The sequence below is a fragment of the Bemisia tabaci genome, chromosome 9 (assembly GCF_918797505.1).
Source record: "Bemisia tabaci chromosome 9, PGI_BMITA_v3".
Lineage (NCBI taxonomy): Eukaryota > Metazoa > Arthropoda > Insecta > Hemiptera > Aleyrodidae > Bemisia > Bemisia tabaci.
The window spans coordinates 12,878,799-12,892,802 of record NC_092801.1 but is presented as its reverse complement, the minus strand read 5'-3'; the positions used below and the strand labels follow the sequence as shown (position 1 = coordinate 12,892,802).

General features: G+C 38.2%; 2 protein-coding genes across 2 annotated transcripts in view; one reads left to right on the top strand and one right to left on the bottom strand.

The window, feature by feature from the left end:
• The window catches only part of Nup133 (nuclear pore complex protein Nup133), a 24,816-nt gene extending 15,107 nt beyond the window's left edge, over window positions 1-9,709 (top strand). The window contains exons 8-12 of the mRNA XM_019044059.2: window positions 2,283-4,075; window positions 4,589-4,774; window positions 6,182-6,282; window positions 7,105-7,235; window positions 8,607-9,709. Of these exons, the coding sequence (XP_018899604.2) occupies window positions 2,283-4,075; window positions 4,589-4,774; window positions 6,182-6,282; window positions 7,105-7,235; window positions 8,607-8,761 (2,366 nt within the window). The 3' untranslated portion in view covers window positions 8,762-9,709. The remainder of the gene's footprint in view (window positions 1-2,282; window positions 4,076-4,588; window positions 4,775-6,181; window positions 6,283-7,104; window positions 7,236-8,606) is intronic.
• On the bottom strand, window positions 9,700-14,004 carry inaF-D (trp-interacting inaF-D). The gene is made up of 2 exons (XM_019044060.2): window positions 12,636-14,004; window positions 9,700-11,701 (listed from the first exon to the last, which is right to left on the bottom strand). Exons 1-2 carry the CDS (start codon window positions 12,892-12,894, stop codon window positions 11,454-11,456), a joined length of 507 nt encoding a protein of 168 aa, XP_018899605.1. The 5' UTR covers window positions 12,895-14,004; the 3' UTR covers window positions 9,700-11,453.

The following is a 14,004-nucleotide window of genomic DNA, read 5'->3' as shown; positions in this document are numbered from 1 at the left end:
AATCGTGCGTTTACGAGAAAAATGTCAAAGAACTCGACTTGTAGAGGATGAAATTTTACACTAGGAGGACGTCTTTGTAACCGATAAAAATCAAATTGAACTAGAAAAACTCAACTCGGTATTTATTTTTTTGGTCCTCAGAATTTCCGAGGTCCTCAGTTACAAAAAAAGTTACAACTATTTTGCACAATCCTCCAAAAAGTGTACGACTCGAGAAGCAGGATCGTGCTATAATATTAGGGGGAAAGTGCGGTTTGACCGGGAAAAATTGCGTAACAAACTTTCCCTATGTAATCGTCATCAGTAGGTCCCCCTGAACAACTTCCTAAAAGTTAAAAATGGCCCGACCCCGGAATATCCCTCAAAAAAGTTAAAATTGAAAATGGCGGCCGTAATAAGAGGGTCCGGGAAATCGGTATTTTAAAATGCTCATTCTGTCTCATCATGTGAGGTATCATTTCCTATGTAATTTTGGTCGTAGATTTCATAAATGAATTCCGCAAGGCCCCTTCTGAGCTTACGTTTCTCTCGGTAGTCGTAAGTTTCCTTTGATTTCCTTTATTAAATACATTTATAACATCAAATTTAAGTTTCTTGGCCATAAATACATGAAAATAAAGACACTTCACTTTCCTTGTTCCTTCGGTGAATATTTAAAAAAATGCAACCTCCTGCCTTTCACATTTGGCCGCCATCTTTGATTTGGAGCGCCCCCTTTGGCCGGAGGGCCTTGCGGAATTTATTTATGAAATCTACGACCAAAATTACATAGGAAATGATACCTCACATGATGAGACAGAATGAGCATTTTAAAATACCGATTTCCCAGACCCTCTTATTACGGCCGCCATTTTCAATTTTAACTTTTTTGAGGGATATTCCGGGGTCGGGCCATTTTTAACTTTTAGGAAGTTGTTCAGGGGGACCTACTGATGACGATTACATAGGGAAAGTTTGTTACGCAATTTTTCCCGGTCAAACCGCACTTTCCCCCTACTATTATAGCACGATCCTGCTTCTCGAGTCGTACACTTTTTGGAGGATTGTGCAAAATAGTTGGAACTTTTTTTGAAACTGAGGAAGTTCTGATGACATTTGCATCCTCAACACTTGCCTACAGTTCATTTATACCCTCTTTCGACTTATTTTCGTGAAAAATGAGTCTTTTAAACCTCTACTTAGTAAGACCTCGGAAATTCTGAGGACCAAAAAAATAAATACCGAGTTGAGTTTTTCTAGTTCAATTTGATTTTTATCGGTTACAAAGACGTCCTCCTAGTGTAAAATTTCATCCTCTACAAGTCGAGTTCTTTGACATTTTTCTCGTAAACGCACGATTTCAGCGTAAAATCGAGTTTTTTGTACGAAATCGAGGTCTAAACCAAAATATCATAATTTCATCACAAAATTGACCTTTGGCACCATTTAAAATGATTGAAATTGGCCCAAATTTTGGCAAACATGTTTTTTTACTAAACGTCATCGATTGCCGCCTGGGGAGCGGAACATTTCAGACTTTCATTTTTTTTGACGCACCCTAATGACCCCTCGTTGCGTTTCAAGCGTAGGTGATAGAACCAATCATCAATTAAGAAATGAACTGTGACTGATACATTTCGATTTAGGCACTGATAGTCTTAATTTATGATTGTAACTGCTCTAATTCGTTTGACAGGGACCTTAGTTAGCAAGCAGAAAATGACTGGTCAGTTTTAGCAAAAATATCACTTAAAGTATGACCAGGACACCACTTCAGAATTTTTTATTGACCTAGATTCATACTCATCCTTTTCTAGTTGGGTCGATGCAGTATTTTGAGTTTATTTTTTTAATATGTTTAGATTTTACTCTTGTTATTAGGAACCAGGAAGTGTTTTCTTTTTTTTATCATTCTAAGCATTCAATAAGACTTAATGGAGTCTTATGATAGCTGATTTCCTCTTCAAAGCTGAGTATAACTGGGTTGCCTTAATCAGGGAAAACCGTGAAATGTCAGGGAATTTTAAGATGTCAGGGAAATTCTGGAATTGTCAGGGAAAATGACAAAAGCGTCAGGGAAATGTTGTAAATTTACCTTCATTAGCTTTTTAGGAGGAGTTGGACGTTCAAGATAAAAAATTTTGCTTAAAAACTATTTCAAAGTATGTCTTTTTTGCCATAAGGTATGTTCAATTTGTATGGGAAATTGTCAGGGAATTTTATTTTCCAAATTTTGTGGCATCCCTGGTATAGAGAAACTCACACTATGATGAATTTTCATGAAATTTCTGAATATTTTTCAGTATCGGTGGACACAGATGAAGACTCGCCCCCATCTCGTGCTCAAGTGCAACATATTTTCAACCTCCAGCAGCTGAGTGCTCCACACACTGAACACGAAGAACAGCCCCTTAAAATGCTCGTTCATGACCTAACAGCTTATGTCTACAATCATCAAGTTATCGTTGCAATTGTCCTTGGCCCAAACCAAAGCGAAAACGATATCATAGAGCTCCCCAACGTAAGCGAAGAAGTGGATCTTTTGGGTGGGTTCATCGTCAATCACGTACCTGTTTTCTTTTCAAAACATTACGGACTTGTCTCAGTCACAGGAACGGACTTCAGCGCATCTGATGTTCTTAATAGCAGTGCATTGAGTGCTGTTGCAGCCAACAGTCCAGAAGTGTTTGAGCCAATCAGTGCAGCGCAGACAAACGAAGCCAGTGCATACTCCAGGATGCAAGCTGCGTTTTTGGCCTATATTCAGAAGAACATGTCTCAGTGTGAACAACTTATTCAAGAGACTTTCCCTGTCGAGGTAGACGCTGCGCTGTTGATTGATGCAAATCTAGACTCAGTTCTAACAAAAATTGGGTTTGATCTATTGGATGATATTCCATCACGTGATCCAAGATGGGCAGACACCTCCAAGTCATCGAGTGTTTACAAGTTGAACAGAGTACAGTCTTTACAGATTCGCAATCAACTTGAGGAGAAACAAAGGGTGCTGGACTGGTATCTCTCGTTCGTCAAAGATACGGAACTGTGGAATCGTTTGGGAGGTAAAACTTGGAATGGCGTTATTATGGCAACAACATATGTTCTTGCAGAACAAGCAGAAAAGATCCAAGCGTCAATATCTTTTTACCAGCAACAAACCCAACATCTGGAGATCATTGAGTGGATAATACAGAAAGTCAACGATAATCATGGCTTTAAGCCCAGTGGTGGTCTGACCCAACAAGACCTGTTTTTCCGTTGTGTTAGCATCATTCACGAGGCATTACAGCAAGTCCAGTCATGGACAGAAGAAGCCGTCCATTCCGACAAAACGCCACAACAAATTGCCGCTGACATAGTTGCTGCCAACTCACTGCTCCTTGAAGTCTTGAACGATGTGTTCAAGCTGAGGTCAACCAAGGCAGAAAATTTTAAACCAGGCCATGCAGCTTTCACAACATTCAAAGAATACGTTCCTTGGACAGCTGCCAAAGGTGACGTAGGCCTCCGTGATATGCTGCTCGCGCAGTACAACCTCACGTTGAAACATGGTGTTAGAATGTGCAAGAAGTCTAACATGAGCTGCCAGCTATCAGATCAGCTTGTGGAGCTTGCTGATGTAATTTTGATCGGGTACAAGAACCACGTTGACACTCTGAATAACAAATCACCAAAGCAGCAGGCCTTGTTGCAGGAGTACGAAAATACACGCTATACCCTCATTCAGCCTTTTTTCGCTGATAAAGACTACGAAAGGGCTACAATATTGGCAGAAAAGTACAGCGATTTCTCCATGTTGATTCAGCTGTGTGACATCACTTGCAATACAACAAAGCTAGATCATTACATTGAACAATACGCAGATGAGGGTTTCTCGAAATTTTTAATAGCGTGGTATATACGTGAAAACAAGCAAGCAAGATTATTACAGTATTGCAGGGAAGGCTCAAAGAACCTGCGGTTACTGGGACAGTGTCTAGGGGACCATCCGACTATCTCGTGGATTCAAGCTGTTTTCGGGAAAGATTTAAAATTGGCTTTTAATACCTTGATGGACCTGGCAAAGTCAGAAACAGATCTCCTCGCAAGAAAGAAGGTGAGTGGCTCAGGAAGCATTTTACAAAACAGATTTTTGGTGAGGGGTTACTTTCGGAGTTCAATGAACTTAATCAATTTAGGTGTTCTCTCAGATTTAGCGCAGCATTCAGTTTATTTTACATTCAATAATTTTTTTAAGAATAAATTGTCATTAAGCGCTTTCAATTACAATTCTCATGCGCCTATGACCCCACACTTAGCACAAATACTAGTGCCATAATTCTAAAGCAGGAGGTAAATTTTCCCACGCCTGGCAGGGCTAATCTCTAAGTAAGGACACGGTGGAGTAAAAACCCAAAGCATGGGTAAACAAGGCTGTAATTGTATGAAATATTACGAATTTAGCAGTGAATTTAATCCAGTTTTTTGTGTTAATTTTGAGGAAGGCTCAGAATTTTTTGTACCTTTGCATGATACGTACTATTATTTATGTCATTAGTGGAATGATATTGTTCTTTTAAAAAGTTTGGCATCAGTTATGATCATAAAATCAATATGTATTTTGTTGCAGACCCTCCTGTCTCTAACCAAATTAATCTTGCTGATAATAGAAGGTGAAGAATCCCGACACATGAAACAAATATTGGATGACCTAGAACTGATCTCATATCAGGAAAATTTACCATTACCTGTTTTAAATGCTTATGGCTATGACCCAGCCACAATTCGTGTGTTTACTCCAGTAGAACTTATTAAGGTAAAAAAAATAATTTTACACACTTGTTTTATTCATTTTAAACCATTAGGGGGGGGGGGGAGGATTCATTGTGAAAGGAATCTTTCAATATGGTAGCAATTTTTTTAAATGGTGTTTCTCCGTCCAAATTCAATTTTCATTATTATTTTTATGCCGTACAGTCCCATTTCATTTTCATACTTGAAAACTTCATTCCTGAAAAGTATGATAGTGAGCACTTGCTTCCTTTTTTTTTTTTTATTAATTTGATATGGACTTTTTGTAAAGGAAGGTGTCCTAACTTCACCCCAAAATTTAAGAAACCACTTGCGTGGTAAGAGTAATTTTATGGAGCCATCAAAGTCCCACTACATACTAAAGTAATTACGATGAAGTTGACTGAAAAATCTATTTTCAATTTTACAATTCTAATGATATTTCTTAATTCAATAGACTATGTATGTGTATGCACCCTCAAGAAACTCGGCCCCAACGAAATTTCGATATTTTTTGTTATGATGTTCCTGGGGTGAGCTTTTAAGATTGAAAGTTTCTAGTGCCAAGCTCAAGAAAAGCAGGACTGAAAAGTGAAATTTTTGGCATTTCTACACTCAATGTCTAGAATAAATGTTGCAACAGCTTGTTGCTAAAACAAAATGTTCCTAATTAGTGACTGAGAAGATCCTTTGTTCCCTTGCTGGTTGGGAAGATAACACAGACGGAAATAATCAAATCCCTCCGAACAAGGCACGGCAAAAATGTCCATGCACACATAGCAACAGTCCCACATTTCCATTGGGAAATACATGTGCAAAGACCAAAAAATTTACTTTTTAGTACCACTTTTCTCGAGATTGCTGCGTAGAAAATTAAATTTTAAGGGCTCAATGTGCCAAGGATGTCGTAAGGAACATCGTATCAAAGAACGTGGAAATTCAGCCCAAGCCGAATTTTTTAGTATCGTAGGCGCAGTCTTTTACTAAAACAGGAAGCTATAAAATTCACCTGTAGTGTACGAGAAGATGCTTTATCTTTTAAAACGTTTAATCTGTCAATGTGGGTCTCTTTCATCTCTGAAGAGACAAAACATTTTTGAGAATCGTGCCTTGAGTTTTGCAAGAAGCAGAACCCAATAAAATTCCAGACCAATGGTCTCTTAATTGTTGTAACAAAGGCTTGAATTTTAGGCATGCAGCATTCTGTAAAGTTGGAATATTCATAGACGGCGCACCTTTTTTTTTTTTCCCCTCTTTTTTTTTGTATCTTTTGAAGGAAGTGCCCTTTTGTTTTTTTTTTTTGACGTATCGTCCTCTGTATGGATGTGAGCTGAAAAATTTAACTCCATGATACCTGACAACAATAAAGTTTTCATTTTACTTATTTATTAAAATAAACCCATTTTTAATTTTGTTTTATGTGTTTTTAAAGTTTTTCATCTGTGAAGAAAATTCAGCAGCTAATGAATGGGATTTCAAGAATAGTTTGGACCTGCTGAAGTATGTCGAGAAAGATGAACGAGATCATTTGAAGTAAGTTATTCCTCGTGTTTTTGATGAAAAGAAAATCATGCTAAAATATTTTTCCCCTGGTAAAAATTTGTTCCGCCTTTTCTGAGAGAGGAGGAGTAGACCACAGAAAATCTGACTAACAAAAAAAGTTTTGTGAATCAATCCGAGCTCATCAAAATACATAAGGCTACTTGATTCACGTTGGAAACTAAATTAATTTCAGTGTGCTTTTAAATTGAATGGGTTATTGAGTGCTGACTTTTTCTTAGGAAGTCCACAAGTATAGCACATCATAGAAGGAAATAGATTTTTTCTATGCAAATTCAGTTAATGATGAAAAAAAAAGATGAAAAGTGTTATCGATGGCCAATGTGACTCTGTTGATTTTGGTTTTTTTCCATGAGCAAGAAGTCTGAATTAATTGATTTTAATGTGAACAAAAAATGGGTGGCTCTCACATAAAAATTGATTTTGAACTTTTCAATATTGAAATAATAATGCAAAAACAAGTCTCACAGCGTTTAATTTTCATTGCCTTCAACAGCCTATTCTGGACAATTGAGGGTCACCGAGTGATAATAAAAGCAATATTATTTTTTGAAGACAAATAAAATCATATCTTCAAACCTGAGATGGAAAATGGAGACCAACAACTCCATTTGCGATGTATGCCAAGTCCGAGAGATAGTGATTTGGACCAAGATGTGCAGGAAAATGTGGTCCAAGGACGTCCTTAGTCGGAAGGTAGAAGAAGAGGACAAATTTTAAGTGTTCTTGGAATAATAAATTACTGAATGTTTTGTGCATTGCATGATATGGTGATATGTTTCTGGATGATTTCAGACTGGAAATATGGGTAAAGGCCATTTTGAGAGATGTCTGGCCTGTTCCTAGTCAAGAACTTCCTCCTGACATAATTACTCTCATCAGAAACTACACTGTTTTCAAAACTATTGATCTTTTGCTCAGTCTAGGTAAGTCACATTTCAACTCCTAAATGTCGTTTTTAAGGTGGACTAATAGCAGGGGACCATTTGGGGAGTGGCAGACAGAGCAGATGCCAGGTACTGTGTTTTGGAGTCGAACCGGGGAAAATCTCTCCGCACCATGAGGGAGGAAAAAAAAGACTGGAAATTCGTCAGAAGGAGTTTTGCTTGCTTCTCTTTTGCTTCTAGTAGTGGAAAAAGAAATATTTAATCAACTATCTGAACGACCTAATTGATTATTTTGTCCAAGTCCATATTGTTGCTATATTCCACAAAAAGGAAGATAAATTAAAAAAAAAAAAAAAAAGAAAAAAAAAATGCGTCACTTCTTGGCCGGCTCTGCAAAAACATGGGATATTGCCTCTGACTGATAGCTTTTTTGCATCGTCAATAAAATAAAACTTTTACAGTTGTCAAATAAATGATAGGTTTCCAATTTCGGACTCTGTTACTTATTTGTTTTGCCTCTGCAACTACAATTTTCACAAAGTTTAAGGTTTTTCTCAATCCTCAAAGGAAGATTTGTAACGTTGATTAATTTTTTGCAAAATATGATGATATTTGTAGTTAACTTAAACCAAGTTGACATAGTCTGCAGTAACAAGGTGGTAGAATAGTGTTGGGTCCACACTATACTGCAGGGAAAACAAGGCCAAGTTTTGTTTGTTTTTTGTAGATGCATATAGTTGAAAAATGTTTTCCTTCAGACTTTTCTGAACCCTAGTCTCGGAGCCAAGCGCGTCATGTATCGCCACGAAAATTGTGCAAAGTGAAAGGATCAAGTGGCTTTAAATTGGGTATCGAGAGCAGTCAATTCTTAAAATTATTTTGAGGTAGGAGGGAGGATGATTGGAGCAGTGGATCTTGGTTTAGGAAAAGTATCTTCGTGATATCTGTATTCTGAAATGCTCCTATTTTTTTTTCTTCCTTTCTTTGGGGGATCTGCTAGTTGAAAGCCGCAACAGATAATTTATTTTCCTTCCGAACATTTTTAGTGTTATTATTTCAATTAAAATGATTTACAGGGGATTTCTTTTATATTCATTAGCAAGAAAATTTAAATTAGTGACATTCTGATTTCTTATTTAGTGTTTTTTTGTCAATTGACCCTTTGCTGTTTATTAAGAGAATAGCAAAATTAAATCAGAAAAGGGAACCAAGCGAGCAATCAGTTCTTTTGCAACTGATTAAGAGTGAATTTCAATTTATGCAAAGGAACTGAGTGTAAAATAATCTTTAATACTGCTCAAGTAATGCACCAAAATGAATGACGTATGTCATTTTATAATTTGTTCATCGATAGGTTTCCCCTGCCCAGTGGTGCTCAATTTATTTTTAAGTAACATTTTTGTCCTACAGATGTGGATGCTGACGAATTTTTGCCTCCACTGGAAACAATCCTGCAGGCGGAAGAACTCAGTGAGCTAGTCGAGAATGCAAATTTCAGATTTCTACTTCAAGTCGGCTTTGAACATTATCTCAAACCATCGTCCGATCAGCAAATGATTTACTAGTAAGATTCTCTATTACCTCTAATTGTTTCTTCTTAACACCCAACAGAGCAAAATCATTATTTTGTGTTGACAAGCTCGAGAGCACCTTATCAAAACTGAAGATGCAAATTAAAGGGAACTTAGCAGAATTTGCACAAGCGGGAAAGAAACCGGTGACTGCTAACCCTATGATGAAATTTGTTTGCGTTTTTATCTCTGAAACAACTCTCGTAAAAATAATTTAATTTTTTTAATTACTCATCATGGAGAAGCCAGCTTTGTGTAAATGAAATGAACACTGACTGTTTTTCTCACTTTTTTTAAAGTCAGCAAGAAAATTTGATTGATGTTAATGGAATGGAATATTTAATTTAAAAAAAAACCATTTCCTCTTTAATGCTGCTGAGATTTTGCAATTTATTCATCTGCTTAAGAAATCATTCTCATTGTATTTGTTATCAAGCAAAAAGGCAATATCAAGAAAAGTGGTGTTTCAAGTTCTTCGTCACATGGAGTTCAAAAGGTTGCACAGCTTTAGTGACTTTGCAAAAAAATGACTTGTCAATAAATTGCAATTCAATCAGGTTTCTGAATTTTGTAAAGCTGATACTCAAATTTGACTGACTAAAAGTACAAGAGTTTGTGCCGCTGCTTAACGAGTAATGTTTTTAAGCGATTCCGAAACGGTTACTATGTATTCTGTGATTCAGTCTCCTAAATCTTGTATTAGGTAACTAGGTGTAAAATTGAATGGTGTCTGATAAAAATTGAAGAAAAGGAAAACAATCTATGCTATGATAACCTATTGAATAGTCCAGTCCAGTCCGTACCTGAATTTACTTTCATACTTTTCTATCTCTCTCCGCTTTTTTTTAAAAAAAATAGAAGAAAAAAAAATGCTGTATATACTGTATTATAATGTTTGTATAAAAATGAGTAAATAAAAATACCAAACTGAATTCTTTAAAATTGTTTTATATTATTAAAAATCAAACTTAACCGAAAGCAATCCGTCCATCTGTGATGCATAATCGAATTACTTCATGAGGAGTAATGACAGTTGTAGCGTCATAACAATATTTTGCCTCCAGTAAATGTAGCATTAAAATCAACATAAAATTTTACAGAAAATTTAAAAATTCTCTCCTACAAAAACAGAAATTGAAGAATTTATGGAATTAAACATCAAGGATATGGTCAGTAATTTTGACGTCTCTGAGTGAACAAATAATGTAGGTCTTCGTAGCCAAAAAAAACCCTTGTATTTTGGTGCATTTTGGTTGCTATAATTTCCTGCAAAAGTAGTGTGTCAAACCTTTTTTAAAATTAATTTTGTGTGGGTTGTAAAAGGTCTGATGTAAGGCTAAAGCAGAAATGTATCTGCCTCTGCGTTTTCCTTTACCAAGATATCGGAGCTGCTGATTTGCTTTAATTTTTACAAGCGTCTAATCTGGTCTCATGAAAGAATTGAACAATGTAATTAGCACTACCAAAGCCTCTATTTCTCAATCACTCTCACTATGTTCTCTGCACTTAATTTCACACTATCAAAAATTATCGTCAAAAATTTAAGCAGATAAGTGTGTTGTATTTTACGGAAGTGCAAAAATATAGGTAAAAAATTTTAAACATCATTATCTTGTTCATGCAGGATTGATGGTTTTGCTCGTACATAATTGTGTCCCTTTGAGAGTAACCAATCAGATGAGTCTTCTTAGTGCACCATAGAAGTAGTTATAAATGTAAAATACATCTTGATTCTTTTCTGTTACATAAAGATCCTACTTTATTGGATTCAGAAACATCACGACTGCTGATTCAGACAATCTAATGCTAAATTCGACCAATCACCACAGGGGTGCAGAAAGTTATTCCCATTCTCCCATTTTTTAAACTGGCCTTCCCTTTTGGACTACATTTTCCAATGAGGAGTTACTGTTGCTGGATCATTTTTGAAACATCGATTAAGCCATTGGCTCCCTATGAAGAAAGTAGATTTTAAAAGATGAACCAGAAACTGCAAGTAGTCCTTAATTGCAAAATCTAGTCCATTTGAATTAAACCCTTTTCCCCCAAAATTTTCAAAGCTACGACTTTTTTACTGTTCTTTATTCACAAATTCCAGAGATTTTGCCAATAACTTGAAAAATTTCACTGTGATTCTTCAAAAAAACACCCGAATTTCAGTACGATTTTCTAAGAAACACGCGATTCTAACGTGCTTACGAGCAAGGCCTCTCAATTTTCACAGGCTTCCCCTTTTTTCTTACCGCAGCGTGATCAAGAAAATTCTGCACCCCTGATTCACCCGTCCATAACAAAGCATGCGTTCCTCATATCCTCTTGCTCACATAAAACTTTTTAAGGGATCAGTAAAAAAAGGAAACAACAAAAACAATGTATTACAAATTGATGGCCAAAGTGCAAAACTGCGTATCTCCGTTTGCGACGTTGGAGACTTCTTGTCATACTTAATTTTTTCTTTGGAAAATTGGTTTATGAAAGGTAAGTTCATGAAAACTTTCTTGATTTTTCTTCAATATTCTGCATTAATTTTAAGCTTTGAAGTTGGTCAGGTTCTCTTTGGAAAAATTTGATAGGAGCGGAAATTTTGACACATAGCAATGAAGATACGAGGTTTCGTTTTGTGGCCATCAAAATGAATCTGCTTGCTAAACAAGTTTGTTCAATGTCTAGAACCAGGCAGTCCGGATCAGTCGTTAGTTGATTGATGATCGTGTTTGATATCAGAGTAGGAAGATTCGATTTTTGCCATTTCGAACTCATCATCAGTGTGTTCTGGCAGCTTGTTTTTCTGGTGCTTGTGGTGGTTGGAGCTGTTTATTTTCTTCGTACTCTGTTTCTCGATTGGAGAGGTTGTTGGCCTGGCTTCAGCGGTAATGACCACCGGTCCCTGCTGTTGTTTTATTTGCTTGCTCAAACGTTCCATCACAATTGGATCTGCAACAAAGGAATTTTGTCATCAGTGAATTTTTGTTCTAGTTATTAGCCCCATTCGTTCATACATCTTATTGCACCAACATAACACCATACTACCAATTACAGAGAATGGGAATAGATTATCGTTTCCCTCAGGAACGAAAGTAACTACATTTCAATGTTGCCAAATTTGTCCCTGCAAAATACATTTTTACCAGGAGAATCTTGGGAATTTCTAATTGAAAATTACACTGATCTTCCTCCCAATCCAGGGTGTCTACCGGTCCCCAATGTCCCCGATTATCCCCGATTTTGGAAGGGTGTCCCCGATATCCCCAAAAGTCCCCAATTTTCTTGTTCAGGTCCCCTAAAAATGACAAAAATCGTCCTAAACACCGGCATTTTCAAATTTTCGGCGGCGCGGTATAACCAAGAATGAAAAAACTGAAGCGTTGCTAGGTTTTTCGTATGTTTTCATCGGTTCAACATGACTTGTAAAATTACCTAGTCGTGTAAAATACGCCTTTTAACGCTCTAACTAGCCCCCTTTCTCTTACTATTTCGGGAAAAAATCGCCGATTTTCTTGAAAACACACCCTTAAAGTCCCCGAAAGTCCCCAATTTTGGTTTTTCATAAGCGGGCTGATTATTGACATTGATAGACAAAGCGATAGACAAAGAAGACATGGGGAGTATGAAGTGATCCTATTGGTCGAAACAGGTGGTCTTTGCAGAATAAAATGGGAAATGATAGACTAACTGTCGGGTCTCTTGTCGGTTGCCGTTTATTAGTCTATGACCTATCTCCTTTGTCCATTACAACCACCCGCTTCCACCTAAAGGATCTCTGCAAATCCTTTTTGTCTTCTTTGTCTATAGCTTTTTCTATACCTAAATTTCAATAATCGGCCCGCTGGTACACCCTGAAATGCGATGAGCTGTGCCGGAGCCGTACCTGGGATCTGACACGGCGGGTACACGACCTGGGAGGCTGCGGTCTCGTTTCGCGGCGACCACAGGAACATGTAGTACAGGGACAGCATGATGGCAGCCAGCGAGACCGAGAACATGTACGCGATCACGGTCAAGACGCGCACGAGCTTCTTCTTGTTCTTCGGCTCGTACAACTTGTCTTTGGCCTCCTCGCCGGCCAGCATCACGCAGCTCGGCGCGTCGCGGATCGGAGAGAAGCTTTTCCGCGGGTTCTCCTCCATCTTCGCGAAACCTCTCTTGGTCAGACTGTCTTTCACAACACGAGTTACCAGCTTATCGCTTCCCTCGAATGAAACCAGCACAATCCAGCTCTGTCCGAGCTGTAGAGGGAGTTAATTCGCCAGTTGAAAACCCCCAGATACCACTTGTTACACGCCGCTGACTTGATTCGGTATCATACAGTTTTGAAGGAGCACCTTTACAACACGAGTTACCAGCTTATCGCTTCCCTCGAATGAAACCAGCACAATCCAGCTCTGTCCGGGCTGTAGAGGGAGTTAATTCGCCAGTTGAAAACCCCCAGATACCACTTGTTACACGCCGCTGACTCGATTCGGTATCATACAGTTTTGAAGGCGCACTTACAGTCAGCTCATCTGACTTCGAAACACGGGATACGAGCGTAGCACCTTGCTCTAATTACAACGATGCAATCCAAGCAGCGAGATGATTTTATTCGATACGGATTCCCGTCGTGAGGCCTTAGATACCACCTGCCAAACTCCTGTGCTTTGGTGTGGTATCATTTAACTCGAAGGCGCGCTGAATTTTGTCCAACGTAACGAGAACTGTATCCCGTCAGTGACAACTCTTATTGAATAGGCGTTTCGGCACAGCACCATAAAATTATGAAGGCGATTCGAGAGGGATTCGCGATTCAAACCCGCCAATGCCACTTGTCTGACTCCTCTGCTTTGAGTTGGTATCGTGTAGTTTTGAAGGCGCACACGAAACCAACACTTAACCACTGGCACAACCGAAGCTTGGGGTGAATGTTTTCCTACTACGTTTGGGATTTAAAATACTATTTTTCACAATAGAGGATACGTATTTTTTTTCAGTTAAAATTACTCAATTTTACCGATCCGTCTAACCACTCCCGAGTCAAATTAATGTCCTGAAACTTGGAGCGCGGGCTTCGCGAAGGGCGACTGAGTTCGAGTGGGGGATCCGCGTGCGAATTCGGGGCATTTGCGCGCGGACCGGACGCGAAATTTCGGCTCGTGCGTCGGGGCGCGTGCAAAAATTCGCGGGAAAATCGGGAGGGTGCTGAGAGACGCGTCGAGGCCTGAGCGTTGACCTGAAAACTGCCCGATTCGAGCGCGGGGAAA